Source organism: Littorina saxatilis, linkage group LG1, assembly GCF_037325665.1.
Source record: "Littorina saxatilis isolate snail1 linkage group LG1, US_GU_Lsax_2.0, whole genome shotgun sequence".
NCBI classification, from domain to species: domain Eukaryota; kingdom Metazoa; phylum Mollusca; class Gastropoda; order Littorinimorpha; family Littorinidae; genus Littorina; species Littorina saxatilis.
In genome coordinates, this window is record NC_090245.1 from 32,327,228 (window position 1) to 32,349,801 (window position 22,574).

The window sequence follows — 22,574 nt, forward strand, 5'->3', positions numbered from 1 at the left end:
ATTTTTCCCCCAATTTTTTATACTCATTGCCACCGCATACTCTTTCGTAGCAGTCGAAAGTGAAAAATATACCCATGGTTAACGTATTTCCAACAATTAGTCGAAGCTTGTTGTTTCACTATTGAGAGTGGCGGAGGATGAATTGATGCACTCGGCGGAGCTTGAAATTTAGTTTACCGTATTTTGTGGACTGTTGTGATCTGTAGACTAGTTGTAGTGTTACCAGAGACTATAGAGTATACATATAGTCTCTGGTGTTACTGAAAGGGCAACCCGCATTTTCTGTAAAGCTGGGAACAAACATATAGGATAAGTGCTGTTGAAGCAGTACGTGCATGAAAAGTGAAATACAAATTGGAAGACTAGTGTATAGTCTAGCCTAAAGGTAAACATAGAGCAATGGTCAGCAGACCTAGGCAATCAGATTCAGAGAAAGCTATGTCTGCTGGATAGTCTAGTCAATGAAAACTTACAGAGGGCGTAATATCTCTTTGTTACAGTTGTTTATAGAGAGAGGCTTGTCCAAGTACATTTCACAATCCCAGAAAGTAGGAAAACACCACAGTCCGCTCTTTGTGAGACTAAAGAGTAAGAGCATAAGTTATGATTTTTGTGTGTGTAGGTAAAAATAAAATCTAAAGAAGGCAGGTTTGATAGTAACTACACGACAGCACCTCGTTTCTTAACATGATTGCCTTCAAAGATGCTTTCTTTGCTTGGGAAACCATTGGCCCTGTGCAAACGTTTTCAAAATGGCAGACGAAATGTCAGACAATGGGCGATGAGACGAAACTGCATTGACTACTAGAGAAGACATTTTTTATGACAACGTTGTAGAATACGATTGTTAAAAGGTAATACATGTATTTTCAAAGTGTCCTTCAAAATGATCTAAAAAATTTAATACTTTTTCATCATCCCTAAATTGGTGCAAATCATGCACTAGAATTGCCATATTAAAGACATTTTTGTCGTTAAGAAAAACCCACTATGGCCGCCATTTTTGTCTCATGTGTACTACCTCATAAAGCTGTGGCGCTGCACAGCGCCTGCCGTGAGAACCAGGTTTCATTGGCGCGACAGTAAAAACGCTGCGAAACGGCCTGCAGATCTCACATTTCCACAAAAATATCAAACTTAACAATGAATCGTTTGGATGATTTCCATTGGTACACATCAAAGAACACCAAAGCAGTGATTTTTAGCAAGTGCTTGGTTGATGATATTTGCCCAGCATGGTGCTTGAAGTTTAAGATAAACTTTAAGAGCGAAAGGGAAGGATCAGTTCAATTCAAACTTTGTCTGAATGCAACAAACAGAAAATGTTCTTTTGGCTCATGTACAAGATAACATCACTGTCACGTGTAGAACCTAATCAAAGCTAGTAAATGGAAAAAAAAACACGTTACACGTGATAAAGAAACTAAACAAAATGAGGAAAGTGGAAACTAAAGGTAAGAAAGAATGCACCGACACGCTGTTGTACAATTACAAAACAAACGACCTTTATTAACTAAAGACACATGAATTAATCGACCATAACATCAAACACAAATACTGCGAGAAAAAGTCATTGCCGAATATAACCTGAAAACTAGCACGCGCACAACTTACTCACACACAAGCATCCGTCAATTTAAAGTCTGTTAAGAAAAAGGGCAAATCGCGCCCACACAATCATACGCGCGCACTGAGGGGGACAGCGTCTGAGAGCGGGGAACTCTATGGGCACACTTAACTGACAGGGCGAAGAGTCGAACTCGTAGCCCTCTGTATGGCGCTCCTCCTGCTGGTAATGAATGGGAACAGCCCTCACCGTTGTAATGGCATAGGTAGTGTCATTGCAGAATGGCACTCGTACCCTCGATGTCAGTCACGGTAGGCGTGGTAGGCGCCTGAGCGAATAGGGAAACAGGTTGGAACCGGGATAGGCGCTCGATGGCAGTCCTGATAGCGTCCAATGTCCTGGGCACCCTGCGGGTGGACACAGCTAACGCTGTAGGCGTGGTAAGCGCCAGAGCGAGTAGGTAAACAGGTTGGAACCGGGGTAGGCCTGTGGAACAGAGTATGTTGCACAGTAATGTCCGTCATAGTGGCATTTCAAGAATCCCCCCTCTAGTTATGCCGTCCCTCGTACATCAAACACTACACTCGAATGTTCTCACAACTGAATTACATGATTAAATTTACCTCCATATTAAAGGCAAGCAACCTGTAGTTTACCAGTAAACAATACCAAACAACTCCAAAGCTTACTGTCAAACATTAAAATGTACAATTCCCCACCGTAGAAATACAGGCACCACAATAAAGAATAAAAATAATAAAACATAGAATACAATGCACACATAACATGGTCAACAGATACGTGGCGCTGCCGCCACGTGTCACACCCGAGACTTGTCCCAACGCGCTCAACAGTCTTGATAGAAATACTGACCTTGATTTTCTCGCACCAAACAAAGCCTCAACAAACGAAGAAAACCAGAACTGAGGGTCTGCCCTACTCAAGTCTACAAAATAACTCCGAGTGGTCTGGTAAACAATGGATAGCTAATCCAAACCGGCCTGCAGACCGTCGAGACATGGCACATGTCACGTCTCCCTACCAGAGAATGATCCACCGCCACGCACCTCTTTCGTATTTCGCTTATATCACAGACCCGGCGTAGGAATATGGGAGAGAAAAGGTTCGAACCTGCTACACGCATGGCAGCCACCACGGCTTGAAAAACACGGGAAAAAACGGACGCGACAACCGGCTAAGCTGAACAATACTCATCGGCAATTCAAACTGAACACCGAGACACCAACAGTACCAAGGAAACTGTACAGTAGGTCCACACAAAACGCATTGATCTGCAGACTACCCTTACGATTTTGGCGTAATATATTACGATTTTCTGCAAAAAATACGCCATTCCGCTATCCGTGTCAAGACAACGATTTTCATAAATTAATGATAAAAAATGTTTAAACAAAAAATAAAAAAATTTAAACAAATATTTTTTTTTTATTAATTCACATGTTTGGCATTGTTTTTTTCAATGGCAAACTGGGGTGAAAAAGCACAGGACTGACCAGAGATCATGTCTGTCTGATGAGACGCTGGAGAGCCTTCTAGTGGTGAAGTCTCGCCCTCACTCATTCGGCAAGCGCAAGTACAGTAGAGAAACGCTTGACACACTGAAAAAGGCCTACTACCAGCAAAAGAAAAAGAATCGGTGATGCATGTGCTTTTGATGTGATCTTCTTTGAAATTATGATGACTACAAAAACTGACTGATGTGTTTTGTTTGTGAATGATGGATATATGTGCATGATTGCGTTTCGCAGACACAGTTGTCATGTGCGTTGTAATTGGCGACGAATGCTGGATGATTACTATTTTTGTGCTAGGATGACTATTTTTGGGGCTGAGCATTACTCCAAAACACTTATGGGGGTAAACAGGTCTGGATCTGTGACAATCACATTAAAACACACTCTCAGTACATATAGCAATGCAGTGCAGATATGATCAAAAGAACTAAACAATTGAGTAGCGTGTGAAGTCGCAGTACTGATTAAAGTGAAAGTATGTGAAGTATAACGAATTACACTTGTATTTTGTTTCAGTGCGCTCGTTTGGCACTGAGGATCGACCCACCGATCGTCCAGTCCCACCACGCGAGGAGATCTTTGAGTACATCATCTTTCGAGGCAGCGACATCAAGGACCTGCATGTGTGTGAGGCGCCTAAAGTGCAGTGCCATGGAGGAGTGCCCCAGGATCCTGCCATTGTGAAGGTACAACCCCAATTCCAAGGATGGACATTTACTTCAGGATTTCTTGTCATTAATACATTTGTTGTTGAGAATATTAGTAGTATTATATGAAAGAATTTGTAAAGTTTCGTGAAGTCGAAGATATGTCTAGTACTTTTCTTGGAATAACTTGGCACACATGCAGTACACTATCACCCTCCTTTCGACTCCCAGTCCATCTGAAAACAATAAGTAATAACTTGGGACTAGATTAAAAATGCATTCCTGTTGAGGTTCACAATTTTCTAAACATAATTTATATTGAGGATGTAGAAGTATGTACCGGCAGGTCAAAAAAATAACATTAGGCACAAAGTTATAAAATATGAAAAATCAGAAAGAGGACAGCAAAACAAACAACACAAAAAAGGTTTATGTCTATCTTAAGTAGAACCTGAGATATAGGCAAAAACATGGGCAAATAATTGGTTGATTTTTGTCCAATATTGGCCGTTTTGCTAAATACTAAATAGCCAAATTTGACATGCTGCCAAATGAAAAGTAAAACAGGGATTTCAAAGTTACATCAGTTATTTTTAGTAGTACAGAGAACCACCCTAATTTTGTCCACGCCACTGAGATCGTTCAACAAGAAGCAGCTCTTTAAACTTGGCCAAAAACGGAGGCGGAAAATGACATCAAATTATAACTTTTACAATTATCAGCCGATTTAAATAATTCAAAAGTGCATTATGCTAGTCTTTCAAGGCTCTTTCATTTGAAATCCAGGTTGCTATGGTTCCATCAGAATATGTTTTTGAGTCACTTGAGAAAAAGTGACTATGTAATCGGTCAGTGTTAGTCTGTCCGTCCGGCCGTCCGTAGACACCACCTTAACGTTGGACTTTTCTCGGAAACTATCAAAGCGATCGGGCTCATATTTTGTTTAGTCGTGACCTCCAATGACCTCTACACTTTAACGATGGTTTCGTTGACCTTTGACCTTTTTCAAGGTCACAGGTCAGCGTCAAAGGAAAAATTAGACATTTTATATCTTTGACAAAGTATCTCGGAAACTATCAAAGCGATCGGGCTCATATTTTGTTTAGTCGTGACCTCCAATGACCTCTACACTTTAACGATGGTTTCGTTGACCTTTGACCTTTTTCAAGGTCAGCGTCAAAGGAAAAATTAGACATTTTATATCTTTGACAAAGTTCATCGGATGTGATTGAAACTTTGTAGGATTATTCTTTACATCAAAGTATTTACACCTGTAGCCTTTTACGAACGTTATCAGAAAAACAAGGGAGATAACTAGCCTTTTCTGTTCGGCAACACACAACTTAACGTTGGGCTTTTCTCGGAAACTATAAAAGTGACCGGGCTCAAATTTTATGTGAACGTGACTCATTGTGTTGTGAATAGCAATTTCTTCCTGTCCATCTGATGCCTCATATAATATTCAGAACTGCGAAAGTGACTCGATCGAGCGTTTGCTCTTCTTGTTACTTCTTCTTGTCACAGGTCTTTTTCAGGGATGCATTTTCCTTTTTTGTCGAGGGAAAATTCCCCTCTGACGTCACAGATTAATGTTGTAGACCAATGAAAAGAGGGGAAGCAGAGCTTTTCAATGATACATGGTTTGTATGCGGGTAATACAGCGGAAGTGGTCGAGCATTTGTTTTGAAAGTTTCAAAACTTATTTTCTGACACTTTTTTTTAAATTTTTTTAACAAAATCAGCATTTCTTTATTGCATTGAAAAGCTAAGAAACCCAGCTACATTTCTAGACTATTTATTTGTGTGTAGCATCCATGGGGAATTTTCCCCTGTACGATTCATCGGTGACCAAAAAATCCAATTTCGGAACAGTTTGGCCACATGCTGCGGAAGCCGTAAACCCCTGCTGAATAAATAAAATCGTAAAAAATCACACCCCAATCACACAATCAAACCAAACACGTCATTAGAAAGGCAGAACGTTCTTCTTTATTTTGACATACATCACATGTGAGCAGTCATTGTCAATTTGCTGTAATCGATGATTGAAAACTGCAAAAATGTTCTTTCAAAGTATGCTATCTGACTGTTGTGCTTGGAGGCTGCTGGTACATAGAAGAAGTGCAAGAAAGATCAACTGTGGCTGGCTTTAGACCGGTTTTCTTGATTTTACAGTCTTTGAAGATCAGTGAATCAATGTTGAGTATTAGGTCTAGAATCAAATGTATCATAAGTTAACATTTTCTGTGTTTAATTGACTCACATGCGAAGCAAAAGTGAGTCTATATACTCACCGGAGTCGTCCCTCCGTCCGTCCGGAAAACTTTAACGTTGGATTTTCTTGGACACTATTAAGTCTATCAACACCTGATGTGGCCTGATGGTGTATGGTTACAAGATCTCAAAAAACATGTGCGGCAACTTGACCTCACTTCAAGTTCAAGGTCACAGGGGCCGTAATTGTTCTTAAAAACGACCAATTTTCACATTTTCGCATTTTCTCTGAAGTTTTTGAGATTTAATACCTCACCTATATATGATATATAGGGCAAAGTAAGCCCCATCTTTTGATACCAGTTTGGTTTACCTTGCGTCAAGGTCACAGGAGCTCTTCAAAGTTGGATTGTATACATATTTTGAAGTGACCTTGACCCTGAACTATGGAAGATAACTGTTTCAAACTTAAAAATTATGTGGGGCACATGTTATGCTTTCATCATGAGACACATATGGTCAAGGTCACTTTGACCCTTATGAAATGTGACCAAAATAAGGTAGTGAACCACTAAAAGTGACCATATCTCATGGTAGAAAGAGCCAATAAGCACCATTGTACTTCCTATGTCTTGAATTAACAGCTTTGTGTTGCATGACCTTGGATGACCTTGACCTTGGGTCAAGGTCACATGTATTTTGGTAGGAAAAATGTATAAAGCAGTTCTTAGTGTGTCCCGCAGTGGGGCACTGCGGTTATGAAATTAAAAGCCCCTCCTGTTTTTGGAACCGCAGGAGCTTTCTAGTTTGCTGTTAGGTAGATTTTTGGTTCCTCTTTCCTGTCATGCTCTCTTTTTCTTCATGAATTCTTTTCTTTTTTCTGCCTTCTTGCTCATTCACCTGTATTTTTTCCAAAAATCTCTTCTCTTGCCGCTTGTCTCGCGATTCATGTATAGTTTAATCTGTTAGTGTTCTGATGTAAGTCCAGCAGTAGATAGGTTAAGCCTATTTTAACATACTGGAAACTGGTAATCTTCCAGTAGGTATTAATTTAGTTTTACTAAAGCCTGCTGGGACACAAGTAATGGGTTAGTGCATTTGTAAACAGGAATCGCTTGACAAGTGGCCCCCTTCATCCCCCCCTTCCTCGTCCTGATATGGCTCTGCGTAGTCGGCTGGACGTTAAGCAACAAATAAACAAACAAACAAACAAAGTTCTTAGTGTATGATGTCATTGCTAGGTTTAGTTATTTGACCTTGACCCTGAAGGTCATGTCAAGGTCAAGCATGTGAGTCTATGGGCTTTGCCCTTCTTGTTTTTAGACTGATGGCGTCCTTGTCTTATTTTGTGGTTTTTGGCCCATTTGTTTGTAAGCAGTCATCAACCCATAGTAGCCCACCCACGGTCCCGGGAGGATCACTGCCCGGGCAGGAGAGTTATCCGTTCGCTGCAGGGGGGTATGGCGTGGTCAGCGGAGCACCTGGTTCGATACCTTTCTCACAACCTCCTCCTCAGCAAGGTGAAAAACTAATCACTTTGTTATCATTCTATTTTTTCCTAGCATTTTGCCATTTCATCACCATGTACTTTTTTCTATTTGTAGTTGGTTAGTTCGTTTTGTTAATTTTGGTGCATGGTTTATACCTGTAGGATGAATGTGTAAGGAGCAAATGCAATGTGTGTGCCCAGGTAAAGTTGTCTCCCTAGTTTTTTTTCTGATGAGTACTGGTTTTCTTTTTGTCGTGTATTGTTTTAATGTAAATACATGTCCCAAATAGGCTTGGGTATGTTTTCTTTTGCCTAAATTTAATGCAGAAAACTTAACTTGCCAGCTTGAGCTTAACATTTGTTAAATTGAAACGGTTTCACATTCATTGGTGACTTAGCCTCATGATCTTCATACAGATTGCTACATTGTTTTGGAAGGTTTCAAATCCTGTACAGGGCTTACAGAAATGGGAAGAGTGTGTAGAAAATGCCACTGTCATTTGTTTTGTTTTTATCAACATCACTGATCAGTCTTCCCATAACTACCTACAAATGTACACTTGCACATTGTGGACAGATTCATCCTGTTGTCTTCCACATTGATTCGCCCATGAAGTGATGCTTGAAAACAAAGTAAACGTACTGATGTTACAGTGATTGACACATTTTCCTGATCATGGGCAAAACTTGTATTACATCTTGAAGTCGAGGAAGACTACTTGGTGCAGCATATTATTCACCTCATTGGTGACTTCCAGCCTCATGATCTTCATGCAGATTGTTACATTGTTTAGGAAGATTTGAAATCCTGTAGAGGGCTTAAAGAAAGGGGCCGAGTGTAGAAAATGCCACTGTCATTTGTTTTGCTTTAAATCAACATCAGTTTCCCATAACTTTAAGTGTACACTTGCACATTCATTGTCAGGGAAGGCCAAATCGTACTTCTGGTTGCACTATCTAGTTTCAAAGCATAAACACTGCAGATGAAGCAACTGTGGTATGTACCGGGCCAGCAAACTTTCTGGCGAGCTAGTGACTTTCTTTAAGTTACTCGCCCAGCTTGCGAGTTTAAATTTTGAGATTTGGCCATCCCTGCATTGTGGTCATGTTCATCCTGTTATTTTCCATTTTGATTTGCCCATGAAGTGATGCTTGAAAACAAAGTAAACGTACTGATATTCAGGTGATTGACACATTTTCCTGATCATGGGCAAAACTTGTGTTCCATCTTTTGAAAGTCAAGGAAAACCACTTCGTGCAGTATATTATTCTCAAGAACTGTGAGTGATGCTGCTGAAGAAAGACATGTGTCCAAAGAAAAACTTGATGAGAATTGTATTGCCTCTAGGTTCAGAGGACGCTTCTTATAGAGAGTCGCCCATCGACCCGGGACTAACTGGTTAGTTGATTTTCTTCTGAAGATGCTACTGCCGCAAAAAGCGTCGCTTGGCTTTTTGAGTATTCCCAAGTACTCGTGGTCTGTTCTAAATGTTAAGAAAGGGGGATCGGGGCCTTGAGCTTGTGGATGTGAGATGTCTGAGAGTTTGCAAGGGCATTTGACTTCTTTGCTCCTTATTTTGTGTTTATTTGTTCTTCTTGGGAATACTCTGTGTTCTTCTGGCTTATTGCACCGCTGCTTTTAGTTGTTAGCTTACAGAACTGATTTTGCATGTGTGTTCTGTTCTCACCTATTCTTGTTTCACCATATTTATTGCGTTTCTTGCTAGTGTTTATTTAGTATGACTCGCTGCTGCATACTTTTCAGTTGCTCGCTTTGTAAACTTGGTTTAGGCTTATGTTTGTGGGCCATTGACTAATTAACTATAGTGATCTTTAAACTCAAAGGGGGGGGGGGAACTGCACAGTCCATATATCAGCATCTTTGTTAGTTTAGGGTATGAACCTACATTAAAAGTTATAAATAGAAAATGCAAGGGTGCTTGGTTCTTACCTTTTTGAGTCACTTGAGAAAAAGTGACTCTATGTAATCGGTCAGTGTTAGTCTGTCCGGCCGGCCGGCCGGCCGTCCGTCCGTAGACACCACCTTAACGTTGGACTTTTCTCGGAAACTATCAAAGCGATCGGGCTCATATTTTGTTTAGTCGTGACCTCCAATGACCTCTACACTTTAACGATGGTTTCGTTGACCTTTGACCTTTTTCAAGGTCACAGGTCAGCGTCAAAGGAAAAATTAGACATTTTATATCTTTGACAAAGTATCTCGGAAACTATCAAAGCGATCGGGCTCATATTTTGTTTAGTCGTGACCTCCAATGACCTCTACACTTTAACGATGGTTTCGTTGACCTTTGACCTTTTTCAAGGTCAGCGTCAAAGGAAAAATTAGACATTTTATATCTTTGACAAAGTTCATCGGATGTGATTGAAACTTTGTAGGATTATTCTTTACATCAAAGTATTTACATCTGTAGCCTTTTACGAACGTTATCAGAAAAACAAGGGAGATAACTAGCCTTTTCTGTTCGGCAACACACAACTTAACGTTGGGCTTTTCTCGGAAACTATAAAAGTGACCGGGCTCAAATTTTATGTGAACGTGACTCATTGTGTTGTGAATAGCAATTTCTTCCTGTCCATCTGATGCCTCATATAATATTCAGAACTGCGAAAGTGACTCGATCGAGCGTTTGCTCTTCTTGTTGAAGAAAGAGAGGATATCAGGTGAATAAAGAATGAAATAAATGTCTGGTCACCAGAAGCAAACTCTTGTCCCAGAGCTTCAGCAGTGTGGTGGTGATGTTGTGGGAGCATTTTGAATATTATTGTTAATGCATGATGGCTTGATGCTGTGAACAAGAGCCCCTGTGACATTCTTCCCCATCTTATATTACATAAGTTCTTATCAAGAATGCTAGAATCAGCTGCTCCAGTGTTAACTAAAAATATAATGAATACAGTTCATCCTTCACCATTGTAATTAAATAAAAAAGTAGCAGCAACATACAGAGAGCTCAATAGTAAATTGCAGTCATCTTTTCTTCTAAAATGCACTTAACTTTTAATTTGACCAATGTGTTCTATTTTCTCATATAATTTTGCCTTTTGCTGTTGTAACTGAAGAATTGCAGCAATGTCCCAGCTGAGGGTTTTAACACAGACAACTCTCTTTCTAAATGTAAAATCCACTGAACTTTATTTTCTTTTTTGACACAGAATGTCATATTTGCACTTGCCCCTGGAAGTGACGTCAGTATATTAGAGCATCGTGTGTTGTGTTTGGTGTTACGGCTAATATGTGAAACATGATTATAGCAGCTATTGAAAGTCCTTTATTATTTTCATGAATATATCTAGTATAGTTTTAGAGTGATACTTAACGTGCCTTTATAATGTCCTTATACATGTTAGCCGTCTTTTCAAGAGTTGCATAACTCATACTGTTGTAATTGTACGGTCATAAAAGTCCTCAAAGGTTGAAGGAGTATTCAGTTGATTTTGAAGCACTACATACATGTTACTTTTGTGAGTGATTGCAAGTGTGTCAACCTTTACAAAGTACATATTGAAGGCACATACCAGGTATTACTTTAGAGTAAAAGATCTGATGCTAAAGTAAGGTACTTCTACCTGTGGATTTTAGTTTTACATTTTTGACAATAGTATAATTATTAGATGCTGTTAAAAACATGATGAATTTTACGGTTCATTGTCAGATCTGGACTTCTTATCTTGGCAGTGTAAATGATCAGAAACTCTCTTCCCTGCCCGGTGTTCTGCATTGGTTCAAGTTTGTTGCATTGGTAATAACGAAATACATGTAGTGATAAGCCAATGGAATGATAGGTTGGTACGGTGAAAGAAAACTGTTAGTGGTGATGAATGTGCAGATGCCCATGGCCCCATCTCCCCAAACAATCGCAAGTCCCCAACCCTGGACCAGGGCACGCAGTCCAGCCCTGACAAGGGTCCTGGTGGTCGTTCCCATCACCAACAACAACAGCAGCAGCATTCAGCGTGGAACCACCACCGCGGCCACCAGGAGCAGAGGCCCATGCAGCAGCAGCATCACCAGCAGGGACCGCACAACCACCAGCAGCGCCCCCACCAGCAGTATCAGCAGCGGCCCCACTCGGGCAACCACCAGGGCCAGATGCCACCCCGAGGCAGGGGCGGTGGTCGTGGTGAGTTGGCGCCCTTTCTTTTTTAATTATTACACATGCAGTACAAAGCTGATGTGACCTGGACAAAAAGAAATTCAGGTCTTAAAGTTGAGATCAATTTTTAGACGTTCGGGAGAACTGAAAAAAGCAGGGTATTAGATTGTGGGGTCCGAAACAGAGATTTCAATGTAACCATCTGCCAAAGGAACAGAAGGAAGAAGAAAAGTTGCAGAGTACAGATAGATATTTCAAGATTAATTCATTTATTGCTGAGTTGTCACCCTTAGTATTGATTTCTTAGTCAATCCCCAATTACCTGTTGATAAAGCTGCTGAGCTATGTAAAGTGAAAATGCTTTACATTCTGTGTGTTAATGTCGTGTGTGGCATAAGTATGACAGAGCCCCACGCGGGTTAGGGGGAAGAATTTACCCGATGCTCCCCAGCATGTCGTAAGAGGCGACTAACGGATTCTGTTTCTCCTTTTACCCTTGTTAAGTGTTTCTTGTATAGAATATAGTCAATGTTTGTAGAGATTTTAGTCAAGCAGTATGTAAGAAATGTTAAGTCTTTTGTACTGGAAACTTGCATTCTCCCAGTACGGTCATATATTGTACTACGTTGCAAGCCCCTGGAGCAAATTTTTGATTAGTGCTTTTGTGAACAAGAAACAATTGACAAGTGGCTCTATCACGTCTCCCCCCTTTCCCCGGCGCGATATAACCTTCGTGGTTGAAAACGACGTTAAACACCAAATAAATAAATAAATATGACAGAAGTTTGTGTTGATAATTTCCCCAGTGAAGCTAATCGTATGTGGGACTTTGTTTTAGATCTATTTCACTGTCCACCAGATGTCTCTCATCAGATATTTGCTTCGGACTTACTGTCTGTCAAGAAACTCTAAAAATAGTCAAAGGCTCTTGATCATGTCATTCAGAAAAGAGAACAAGTTCAGTCATCGAATTGTCAGTGATCTGTTTTGCTGCTTTTAAATTGTGCTTACTGTTATGTCTGAGTGCATTTTCATTTTTGTGTGGTCTGAGTTTAGATTTACATGTGCAAATGGTAAGATGAAAATTGTCTGTTGGTTACATGCAACTAATGGAATGTTTCTGAGTGGTGCATACTAATTGAGTTTCTGCAGTTGACCACATGTCCTACGCAGGGGGGCAACAGATGCGCGGCGGTCCAAGAGGGGGAGGTCACCCAAGAGGTGGTGCTCCTCCACGTCAAAACATGAGGGGTCGAGGGTCATGGCGCCAGAACTCGGAGCCACTCAAGTTCGAGAGCGACTTTGACTTTGATAGTTCCAATGCTCTGTTCGACAAGGAGGAGATTGAGAAGGAGCTGAAGCAGAAGCTGACCATTGGAGGTGGTAAGTGGAAAGATGGCGTCTGTAATGTAGACAAGGCATTGTTCGTACCATACCGACTATGCTTGGAAAATTGTGGCTTGATCCCTTCAAAGAGAAATACATGTAGAAACAAACAAAACATAACGTCTGACATACTCCAGACCACACATGCAGACACATATACATACACATATACTCCCTCCCTCCTATATCAACATGATCACACTTAAGTGAATAGGTAAATGTAAAAATCAAAGACCGAAAGCGAGAGGGTTTGTTTGACATTAATTCTGTACATGTCTCTTACTTTCCTAATATCAGGAAGCAAAGTATTTCTTAGATACTGCTCCATACACTTGATAGGTAGCCTATTGCTGGCTTGCCTTCTCTATCTTATGCAGAAGTAATTACTGCTTACTAGATTTGCTTAGAAGTTTGATTTTCTCTTGTTTTGTTGTCCAGAGATAAATCGAATGTTATGAATCATGGAGGGGAGAAGTAAAGCAGACAGGCATGGCCCCCTGACACATATTCCTTTAAAAAAAATCCAGAGCTATGCAATCTGGTGGGTTCTGGATATAACTGAGTGAATCAGAATGATAGGTGAGGGTAGCAAGACTTTGGTTGGAGGAAAGCAGGTTTTCATAAGAGGAAATTCTCGAAGAGGTGGAGGATTCAAATCCATTGCTGTACAAGGTGGCACTGGCAGGCATGGGCACAGGGAGGGGGGGGTGAGAGAGGAAGTGTTTAACACAATACTGTTAATGTGACAAGCATGTGAATGGAGAGAAAGAGGGTGAGAGTGATGAAGTGTTGCATGCAAGCAGGAGGATTTCACACCGTTATTGTAGACAGTAATGATTCAGGTGACAAGCATGTGAACGGAGAGAAAGAGGGCGAGCACGAGGAAGAGGAGGTGGTGGAGGAGGAGGACGAGGAGAGTGAGGTGTACTACGACAAGGCCAAGTCCTTCTTCGACAATATCAGCTGTGAAGCCACTTCCAAGGCACATGGGTAAGTTGCTACACACTCACCTTTCTCTGGAACTTTTGGGTCAGTCAGTGATAAAGGATTCCTGATTTCAGCATTGATTTTCTGGCAAATGAGTTATCTTTTGTAACGTATCAAAGAAAGAGTGTGTTGAATTTTCGAAAAATCTCCCTTTCATGTCTACCATGTCAATATAACACTTACCTCGACAGTACTATTCTTGCACATTATCTATTATAGGCCGAAAAAATTGGACAAAACGCTGCGTGGGTACAATTATCTCCCATAACCATGCGCCACCGTGGATCCCAAGCACTGTCTGAGTGCTTCCCCCTTACAGGATGTAGGTGGCGCGTCCTCTTTCTTTTTTCGCGCGTGACAGTAGGCTGTGTTTCTGCTGCGCTCCCGGATTATTTTGGATTCTAGAGTCTTCTTTTCTGTGTGGATTACCACCTGTTGGATTTTTGTGTGTTATTCCACTTCTGGCTTGAGGCTACGTTGTTTTTCTTCCAACTTGTGCCTCCGTTGTTGTGTGGCGGACTCGGCGTGCCTACCGTCCTACTTCGTGGTGACCGGTCGTCTGCTTCTCATTTCGCCTCATTCACTTGAGTATTGACCTAATTTTCTTTGAATTTTGTTAATTCTCGATTTTTTAAGGGTACGTACAGGGCGAGGTAGGATGTCTCGTCTTGTTTTGGGCTCTGGTTCTACGGAACCAGAGTCTGCCGGGGGCAACCCTTCTCCGGGCGCACAGCGTCATGTTTTGCGCACGGACAGGGGGACCTTTCGGCGCTCCGACTCTCCCTCCCCAAACGCTTTGCGTTTGCGGCGAGGGAGGGCGGAGAAAGCCTGTTTGAGCAAGCTCAATGCGAGCTTGCTCAAACAGGCTGGGCTTGAACCTGGGACTTCGGGCGGGGCTGCGCCGTCGAAGGTTCGGGGAAGGTCGAGGGGAAAGAAAAAGCTTCTTTCTCCTTCTCCTTCCGTGGAACACGCTTCCCCCCCTTCGACGCCGTTGTCCGGCCCTCAGTCTCAGGCTTCAGCTTCTCCCGGTTTCAAGCCTGGGGGGAAGGTTTCCTTCTCCTCCCTGGCTCGAATCCGGGGGCGGGTCGATTCCCAACCCTCTTTGGGGGTTGGTGAATCTGATCTAGGGGCTACGGGAGAGACTCAGGTTTCGACTTCTTTCTTTTCCGGTGCCTCTCCTGTGCCCTCCTCGGTTTCCACCGCTGTGGAAACCAGGAGGGACACGGGTCCTCCTCTGAACTCCCTCGCTGGGTCGTCTACTGCTGTTTCGACAGTAGTCTCGGACTCATGGGGGGGGAGATTGGAGGAGATGACGGGGTCTATGAATTCCCTCCCCGCTGGGGTTGGGATGCGAATTGACCCCGTTCAGGGCGGTTCTGTGGGGGCAGGGGTTTCAGGCTTCGTGCCTACGACCACTGCTACTACGGTTCCCTCTGACGTCCGTGTGACTGGTGGCTGTCCCTCTATGAAACGCTCCGGCCGACTAGTTACTGGACGTGGAGGTGTTCGACAGAACGTGGTACTTCTGTCGAATGGTCAGGGCGACGGGAACATTGTTTCTGTTGCTCAGACCGACACCTCCGACCGGACCGTCTTGACCCCACGCCATTCCTTAGCGTCTGGTGTTCGGGTGACGGATGGTCCGGACCAAGGGTCCGGAACGGTCCAGGCTTACGGGTCGGGATCGAACCGGACCCACGGGTCCCGACTGGACTTGACCTCCGGGTTTGGTCCGGACGGGACCGTACCGGACCTTAGGGTCCGGTGCGGGACAGTACCTCTGGCCCTTGCCGGACCCCCGGACCTACGGGTCCGGATGGTACGGTACGGGACCAGTGGTCCGGTCGGGACCGGACCACCCGACCACCTCTGTTGGTCCGGGTGGTCTGGCACCGAACCGGAACACACCGGACCACCGGACCTACGGGTCCGGATGGTACGGTACGGGACCAGTGGTCCGGTCGGGACCGGACCACCCGACCACCTCTGTTGGTCCGGGTGGTCTGGCACCGAACCGGAACACACCGGACCACCGGACCTACGGGTCCGGGTGGTACGGTGTTTCCACGTCCGGACCGAACCACCCGAACACTTTTGTGGGTACGGATGGTTCTGTGCCGAACGGGACCTCCGGATGGTACGGGACCGGACCGGACCACCGGACCGGACCGGAACACCGGACCACCCGACCGGACCGGATCGGCACCCCCGACCGGACCGGACCATTTCTTTTCTGATCAGACCCGATGGGTCCCTGTTCAGTCTATAAATGGCGGGGGTTCGTTGGCTGGACTGACCCAACAGTCGCAGGGTTTTTGTTGTTCTCTCCCTTCGGCTGCTGGAGACGTTTCGTCTTTGGGGCAGGGGTCTTCGCGGCCTCTTGCTTCAGTGGGCGTTTCGTCACAGCCTACTTCATCACTTTCGGCTCCTCCCCCTCAAGCTTCCTACACTCCTGCTGTTGAGGAGTTGTCGGGAAGTGAAGAGGAGAGTGAGTCAGGGGACGATGGGGAGGAGGATCAGGGTCGCCCTGAGGTTAACACTGATCCTCTACCCTTGCCGGTTTCTGATGGAACTTCCGAAGCTATGCTTCGTACTTTCCAACAGTACATGACAGACATCACGCGGCGTCTTGACGCCACGGATGCCTCTCTTAAGCGTCTGTCGTCTAGTGTTCCCAACCCTTCGGTTGACACACAGGACGTGGAGTCTGAGGACGAGAGGCAGGAGGCTCTCCCTCGCACAGCTAGAAGGACGTTTGAACAGTTTCAGGACGTCCTTCCCTCCGACGCCCTCTCGTCCTTGGAGTCCGCTTCGGCCCGGGCGCGGGAGGCACACGCCGCGTCTGCTGGCGGCTCGTTTTATGAACGATCCGGCCGCCAGCAATTCGCGTTCCACCCTAGTCTTAGTGCCACGGTGGAAGCGGCAGCACATCGCCTGAGGAGTACAGATTCACGTGCGAACGCGACCTATGTTCCTCGGGAGGACGCGGATTCAGTGCCGTGCTTTCCTTCGGGAGGCGCACCTCCACTGTTTCCTCGTGTCCAATCTGTTTCGTCCCTCCCTTTTCCCTTTGACTCTCGAACTCTCCCTTTCCAGACTTCGAGTGTTCAGGGTGGGGCTGACGGTGATGTGTTCGTTGGGGAGGTGCCTTCGGTCAAGAAGGTGGAACTGAGCTCTGCTTCGTTCCACAATCTTGAGGCCACCGTTTCTTCCATTGTCGAGGCCCAATCACAGGCCTTGACATGGATGAGCACGCTGTCCACACTGTTGGACCCTCCCGATCGGGCAGAGTCCGATTCCACTCGGGTCCTTGACACGGTTCGAGTGGATCGGGCTTTGCATGCCGTGCGATCGTGCGTGACGACTGCGGCAGAATTGGCCATTGGAACACGGGTCCACTTGTTGGCCCTGTTCCGTGATCATTTTCTGGCTACTTCTTTAGTGCCTCCGGATATGAGGAAGAGTCTGAGGAACACGTTTCCTCAGCCTTCTTCCCTCTTTCATCCGGGCACTGTCCGTTCTGTGGTGGAGTCCACACGCCAGAGGAACACTGATTCTCTGATGGTTGGCCTCGCTGCTTCGGCGACGTCGGCGGGGAGTAAGAGAAGTGCTACAGTCACCTCCAGCTCCCAGCCTCAGAAGAAGAAGAAGAAGAAGCCAGTTTCACTGCCTCCTTCTTCCTCCTCTCAGGCGCCTGTCGCGTTCCCCCCTGCGGCCCCGGCTTCTCGTGCTCCCAAGCGCAAGAAGAAGGGTGCTCAGACAGGTAAGGGTAAGCAGCACCACCAGGGGGGTGGTCGCAAGCCTGCGCCTGCCCGCCAGCAGAATTTTCAGTGAGTCCCGGCCCTACGTTGACGCCCCCTCAAGTTGCCCCTCTTTCGTCCGTCGGTTCCCTTTTTCGGGCCCGCGACATGTGGGGCAGACTGGTCTCCAACCAGTTTATCTTGAGGGTGGTGGGGTCGGGGTTTTCTCTACCGCTGTCGTCACAACCTCCATTGTCCGCTCTACCTTTGACGTTCCCCCCTCCTCGAGACCCTGCCAGATGGCAGGCTCTTCAAGACGAGGTGAACTCGTTGGTCGAGAAGAAGGCTGTCTACCCCCTTTCTCAGCCTTCTCCGGGGTTCTACTCCCGCCTGTTCACCGTCCCCAAAAAGGACGGCAGGTTCAGGCCGGTGTTGGACCTCTCCACCTTGAACTTGTACCTTCGCAGGTGCAGGTTCAAGATGGAAACCCCTTCGTCGGTCCGGTTGGCCATCCGGCCAAACGATTGGGCCACGTCTGTGGACCTCCAGGATGCTTACTTCCACATCCTGGTGGCCCCGGGGTACCGACATCTGCTCCGGTTTGTTTGGGAGGGCACAGTGTTCGAGTTTCGGGCCCTCCCATTCGGCCTGTCCTTGGCCCCGCTGATTTTTACAAAGGTGGTCAAGGAGCTGGCGGCGTTGGTCAGAGCTCAGGGTGTGCGTCTGCGTCAATATTTGGACGATTGGCTCACCCTGGCCCAGTCTCGCGATCAATGCCTCCAACACACCCGGCAGGTCCTGGACCGGACCCATGCCTTGGGGTTCCAGATACAGTGGCACAAGTCGGACCTCGTGCCAGCCCAGCAGTTTTGCTACTTGGGGATGGCGTTCGACACAGTGCTTTACACTGTGTCTCCCTCCCCGGACAGAATCCTCTCCCTGAGGCGAAAGATCCTCTCCATTCAGGCTTGCCGCGCTGTTCCTCACAGACGGCTGGCGGAACTGTTGGGTTCCATGGAGTCTGTCGCTCTGCTGCTGCCCCTTGCAAGGCTACACAAACGTCCCCTGCAACGGGCAGTAGCAGATCGGACTTCCAGGCCTCTCGATTACACCGAGTTGGTCCAGATCGGGCCTTGGTTTCACGAGGCTGTAGTCCAATGGCTGGACCCGATCTGGCTCAACTCTGCGGTGCCTATCCAACCGAGACGGCCGTCTCTCTTCCTGTACACCGACGCTTCTACGCGGGGTTGGGGGGCCCACCTGGACCTGCACGAGGCCCAGGGGGTCTGGACCCAGGAGGAGTCCCTCCTACACATCAACTTTCTAGAGTTGGAGGCGGTTCGTCGGGCTCTGCTGGAGTTTCGCCTCCTGATTCGGGATCAGGATGTGTTGGTCCACGGGGACACCACATGCCTAGCTTACCTTCGCCACCAGGGGGGCACCAATTCTCGGTCCCTCTCCCTGTTGGCGGAGGAGATTCTGCTCTGGTGCCAGACCAATCAGGTCCGGATGTCAGTCCAATTCGTTCCGGGGAAACTGAACGCCCTGGCCGACATTCTCAGTCGGGGCGATCAGGTTCTCCCCACAGAATGGACCATCGCTCACAACGTTCTACGGCGTCTGTGGGCAAGGTGGGACCGTCCTCTGATCGATCTGTTCGCAACTCGATTCAGCGCTCGGCTTCCCAGGTACGTCAGCCCCTTTCGAGACACGAATGCGTTCCACGTGGACGCATTCACTCTCTCGTGGAGGCTCCTCGATGCTTACGCCTATCCCCCGACATCTCTGATTCCGAGGGTACTGGCAAAGTATCTGCAGGAACGGCCAAGACTGATTTTGGTCGCGCCTTACTGGCCAACAGCTCCGTGGTTTCCAGATCTTCGCGGTCTCACCCACGTAGACCCTCTACCTCTGAATCTGGACGGGGGAAGTCTGCTCCAGCCTCGATCAGGCCTCCCTCATCCACGTCCAGAGAGTCTGTGCTTGACCGCATGGCTCTTGTGCGCTCCAAACTGCTTGCACGAGGATTGCACAAGAGTTCAGTAGAGTTTTCCTTGAACGCTAAGAGGCGATCAACTAATCAGCTCTACGACTTACGCTGGAGAGCTTGGGCCTCCTTCGCCTTGTCCAAGGGGATAAAGCCGCTTTATCCCTCAACACAGGACTTGGCCAACTTCCTGGTGGAAGTGTATCAAAAGAAGAGTCTTTCTTCTAAGACTCTTCTTGGATACAAATCTGCCATCACTTCCACGATTGCGGCTGCTACTGGTCGCAGACCTGAACACTTGATCAGTTCCTCCCTCATCGCTAATGTCCTTTCGGGTATTAGCAATGCAGCGGTGTCTAAACCTCTGGTTTCATTTCCCAAGTGGGATGTCTTCCTGGTTCTCAAACTCCTGCGTAGCAAGGAGTTTGAACCCCTGGCAGGCATTAGTATCAAGTTCCTGACTTTTAAGACTGTGTTCCTCATCGCTTTAGCCACTTGCCGTAGACTCAGTGGTATTCAAGCTTTGAGTGGCCTGGAATTTGACATTGAGTTCACCACACATCAGGTGACGTTGGCTTTCCTACCAGACTTTCGAGCCAAGAATCAGAATGCCTCGGAGTTGTCCAAACCAGTAGTCATTCAAGCCTTGGCTCCCACTCTTGAACATGATGACCCTGATCGCTTCCTCTGCCCAGTACGTGCCCTTAGAGTGTACCTGGATAGAACACGTAGCTTTCGGTCTTCTAAGCGGTCACTGTTTGTCTCGCTTAATCCGAAGTACCAATCGGATATTTCTAGACAAACTTTAGCTCGTTGGCTGACCTTGCTTATCAAACAGGCTTATGTTCATGCTCAAGTGGATGTGGTCCCTGACATCAGGGCACACGAGATTCGGGCTATCGGCTCCTCGTTGGCGCACGTGCGGGGTGCCTCGCTCCAAAGCATAATGGCGGTCGCGTTCTGGAAGACTCCAGCCACGTTTATTAACCACTATATGCGAGACTTTTCCAGTCTCAGGCTTGACCAGTCGTATGGCATTGCCAAAGCAGTGGTTGCCAGCATGGTCACGTCAGTCTAAGGTATTTTTCTTGGGTATATTTTCTTTTACGGTAGTACTGTTCGAAAATTGCCTGGGTATCTTAATCCTTGGATTTAAGTGATTTTGATTAAGGAGTTTAATACTCTACATATCACCCTCACACCACTCTGGTATTCTGTGCAAGAATAGTACTGTCGAGGTAAGTGTTATATTGACTGTAAGGCTTCTTTTTAAGCCTACTGTCTATATGATACTTACCGAGACAGTACTATTAGAGTTTCCCTCCCGCCTCCCCTCTTGATATGTTATGGGCTTTTTGAGGGTCTGCAGCTCATAAAGAAAGAGGACGCGCCACCTACATCCTGTAAGGGGGAAGCACTCAGACAGTGCTTGGGATCCACGGTGGCGCATGGTTATGGGAGATAATTGTACCCACGCAGCGTTTTGTCCAATTTTTTCGGCCTATAATAGATAATGTGCAAGAATAGTACTGTCTCGGTAAGTATCATATAGACAGTAGGCTTAAAAAGAAGCCTTACAGTTTTGCTGTTTCTCTGTCCTAATAATCATTACCCAACTATGACTTGTTAGATCTGGTTTCAGGGGGAACCGCATTACGTGGCGAGAGGAGCGCAAGCTGAACTCTGAGACGTTTGGAGTGTCTGAGGCTCGACGTGGCTGGAGGGGAAGGGGAGGCTATCGTGGTCGTGGTGGATACCGTGGCAGGGGAAGGGGAGGCTACCAGAGGGACAATTATGGCTATGGAGGTGAGTTTTCGTCAAACAGAATCAGTAAAATTAAATGAAATTGAATATTCCACAGGATTGTAGTTAGTTAGTTATTTGTGTTGCTCATCAGGCTCAATTTACGCCCTGCTTAGTGTCATATTTTACAGTTATTAGTATGAAAATAGCAATCTGTGTTCACTTTCGCAGTGTCTTTAGAAATTAAGCCTGGATCAGCACAAAGAAAGCTGACCAAATTCAACAGTCAGTGGGTCATTATCAAGATATTAATTTTGACCACAATATCAGAAATTGCATCATTGACCACTGCCTAACATGAATAGAATACCCTACAGCCTGTTTTATGTGCCTCGGTTTTTCAGAGCACTGTTTTGCTGTTGTGCAGGTGGTCGCGGTGGAAGAGGGGGTCGTGGGCGAGGGGGCTTTGGAGATGACAGGCGAGGAGGCTACGGCGATGACAGGCGAGGGGGCTATTCTGATGACAGGCGCTATGATGACAGAAAAGGATCAGCCAATAGAGTGAGTGCTTTTGGTTTCTCTCTCTCTCTCTCTCTCTCTCTCTCTATATATATATATATGTATATGTATCCCATGAGCTGCTTCTTTGTCTCTGTAATACCACTATGGGTATATATGTTGTATTTTTTGGCTTCAATTTTTGGGCTAAAAACAATACATCATAGTACTGATTCCGGTTTGGCAGAGGATCTATAGTTCTGCCGACCCTTGACCCTGCACCAAACATGTTTCTGTGGATTGAAGAGCATTGCTCACATGGCTAAACAACCATGATACGTATCTGAGGTATGCGATTCAATAAACAAAGCGTGTATCTTTACACTTTGGGTGCAGGTCGAGTCAAAAAAGAACAAAAGCGAAGAATCAACTGATAGTGATAGTGACAGCAAACGAACCTCGCTGTTCTGATTGGAGGTAAAGCTAGAGTAACCTCCCTTCTACGAACACTGCACCACTGATCTAAAAATGCACACTGATCTAAAAAGATAAAAATAAATAATAAAAAAATGACACGTTGCACTGACACAAGGTGAATCAATGAAACACTATGCAAGACTGAAAATGAAGTGGAAACAACTCTTAACTGCACAGCGGGTCGAGTTC

The 22,574-nt window shown here is 45.7% G+C and overlaps 1 protein-coding gene across 4 annotated transcripts in view; it reads left to right on the top strand.

The window, feature by feature from the left end:
- LOC138967182 (protein LSM14 homolog B-like) overlaps nucleotides 1–22,574 on the top strand; it is a 41,234-nt gene that overhangs the window by 476 nt on the left and 18,184 nt on the right. Inside the window, exons 2-9 of one of the 4 annotated variants that reach the window (XM_070339705.1) lie at nucleotides 3,619–3,788; nucleotides 7,339–7,483; nucleotides 8,801–8,851; nucleotides 11,301–11,594; nucleotides 12,720–12,950; nucleotides 13,796–13,943; nucleotides 21,298–21,473; nucleotides 21,838–21,971. In XM_070339705.1, coding sequence (XP_070195806.1) covers nucleotides 3,619–3,788; nucleotides 7,339–7,483; nucleotides 8,801–8,851; nucleotides 11,301–11,594; nucleotides 12,720–12,950; nucleotides 13,796–13,943; nucleotides 21,298–21,473; nucleotides 21,838–21,971 — 1,349 coding nt within the window. The remainder of the gene's footprint in view (nucleotides 1–3,618; nucleotides 3,789–7,338; nucleotides 7,484–8,800; nucleotides 8,852–11,300; nucleotides 11,595–12,719; nucleotides 12,951–13,795; nucleotides 13,944–21,297; nucleotides 21,474–21,837; nucleotides 21,972–22,574) is intronic. The other 3 variants (XM_070339720.1, XM_070339713.1, XM_070339726.1) reach the window with 3 other exon arrangements.